We start from the raw sequence: 1,531 nt of genomic DNA, 5'->3' as shown, positions 1-1,531 counted from the left end.
GGGTGAGTGGATAGGATGGGGGCTCTCCGGAGAAGGAAAAGTCAAGCGCCCCAAACTTCTGATGGCGCTGAAGCGCGAAAGTCGGGCGGATCTTCCCCACGCCGCTCCAGAGTGGGAGCTCCATCGCTGGAAGTTTTTAAAAAGAGCCTGGATAAGCCACCTGTCTGAAATTGTAAAGGGACTCCTGCTTGAGGAGGGGTGGACTAGATGACCTCCAAGGTCCCTTCCAACTCTGTTCTTCTGTTCTTCTATAACTCTGCCGTCCTTCCTTATCGCTGAAGGTTTTTAACAAGAGCCTCGACAGCCACCTGTCTGAAATGGTAAAGGGACTCCTGTTTGCGCAGGGGTGGACTAGAAGACCTCCAAGGTCCCTTCCAACTCTGGTAAACTTCTTTTCTTCTTCTGTTGTAGGCACTCCACCATTGGAGATCTTTAAGAAGAGCCCTGTCTGAAATGGGATAGAGCGGTCGAGCAGGGGGCTGGACTAGATGACCTCCAAGGACCCCTTCCGATTTAGTTCTGATCGAATTAAATTGACAAAAAGGGGGAGGCTTTAAACCAGGCCTCTCACCGGCGCCCGCAAGAAGGGGGCCGCCGCAGCCGCCGCCGCCGCCGGGAAGGCGCTGAGCGGATAAGCGACCGGCCCCCCTGCGAGGCCGAGCAGCGGGGGCGGCGGGGGCGGCCCGTGGGGGGAGAGCGGTAAGGCCGCCAAGGCGCTGCCCGCCAGCGAGCTGTCGTGATACAACACCGGGACGCGGACGATGCGCTGGGCGGCGGATGGAGGCAGCTGCGCGGCTTCCAGATCGGCGGCCAGCTGGCGCTTCCATTTGTTGCGCCGGTTCTGGAACCAGATCTTAACCTGCGTCTCGGTCAGGCGCAGCGAGGCGGCCAAGCCGGCCCTTTCCGAGCTGCTCAGGTAGCGCTTGACGTCGAAGGTGGACTCCAGCTGGAACACCTGGCTTCGGCTGAAGACGGTGCGCGTTTTCTTCTTGCGCCCGCCAGCCCGCGCCTCGCCGGCCTCCGGCTCCTCTGGATGCCGCTTGCTGTCACCGACGGCCCCACCGGACCCAGGATGCGCGTAGCCCGGCTCTTGGGTCTCCTCGACGGGGTTAATCTCGGCTGCCCCCCGTTGCTGGCGACTTGCCTTCTGCTGGGTAGCTCCTTCGCCAATCTCCGGAGAGTCCCTGTCGCTGGCTGGGTGGGGAGGGGAGGGGAGAGAGAGGGAGGGAAGGGATCAGTCCTCATCGTTGGAAAAACTCCCTCCCCCCCCCCAGTCGATCCACACCCCGCCTGTCCGGACTCCGGCTCCACAGCTGGAACCTCTGGAAGGCTAAGCTGGAAGGCCGGGTCAGCCGTGGCACCTATCCTCGCGGTGGGCTCTGCAGCCCCGTCCCCCAAGGAGCTGGACAAGGGGGCAAAGTCACCCCACCGAGCCTTGGGCTAGGTCCGGGATACCCATAAACAAGGTCCTGGTGGCTCAGCAGACTAAAAGCATTGTGATTAACATTCAGCTGCCTGCAATGACTGCGAG

General features: G+C 61.5%; 1 protein-coding gene across 1 annotated transcript in view; it reads right to left on the bottom strand.

Moving 5' to 3' along the window:
• Positions 1–448: 448 nt before the first annotated feature.
• Positions 449–1,531, bottom strand: part of HMX1 (H6 family homeobox 1) — a 3,348-nt gene continuing 2,265 nt past the window's right edge. The window contains exon 2 of the mRNA XM_060688662.2: positions 449–1,194. Coding sequence (XP_060544645.2) covers positions 554–1,194 — 641 coding nt within the window. The 3' untranslated portion in view covers positions 449–553. The remainder of the gene's footprint in view (positions 1,195–1,531) is intronic.

The sequence above is a fragment of the Pantherophis guttatus genome, chromosome 8 (assembly GCF_059756535.1).
Source record: "Pantherophis guttatus breed Tessera chromosome 8, ASM5975653v1, whole genome shotgun sequence".
NCBI classification, from domain to species: Eukaryota; Metazoa; Chordata; class Lepidosauria; order Squamata; family Colubridae; genus Pantherophis; species Pantherophis guttatus.
The sequence above is the reverse complement of the archived record's forward strand: the minus strand, read 5'-3'. Positions and strand labels throughout refer to the sequence as shown.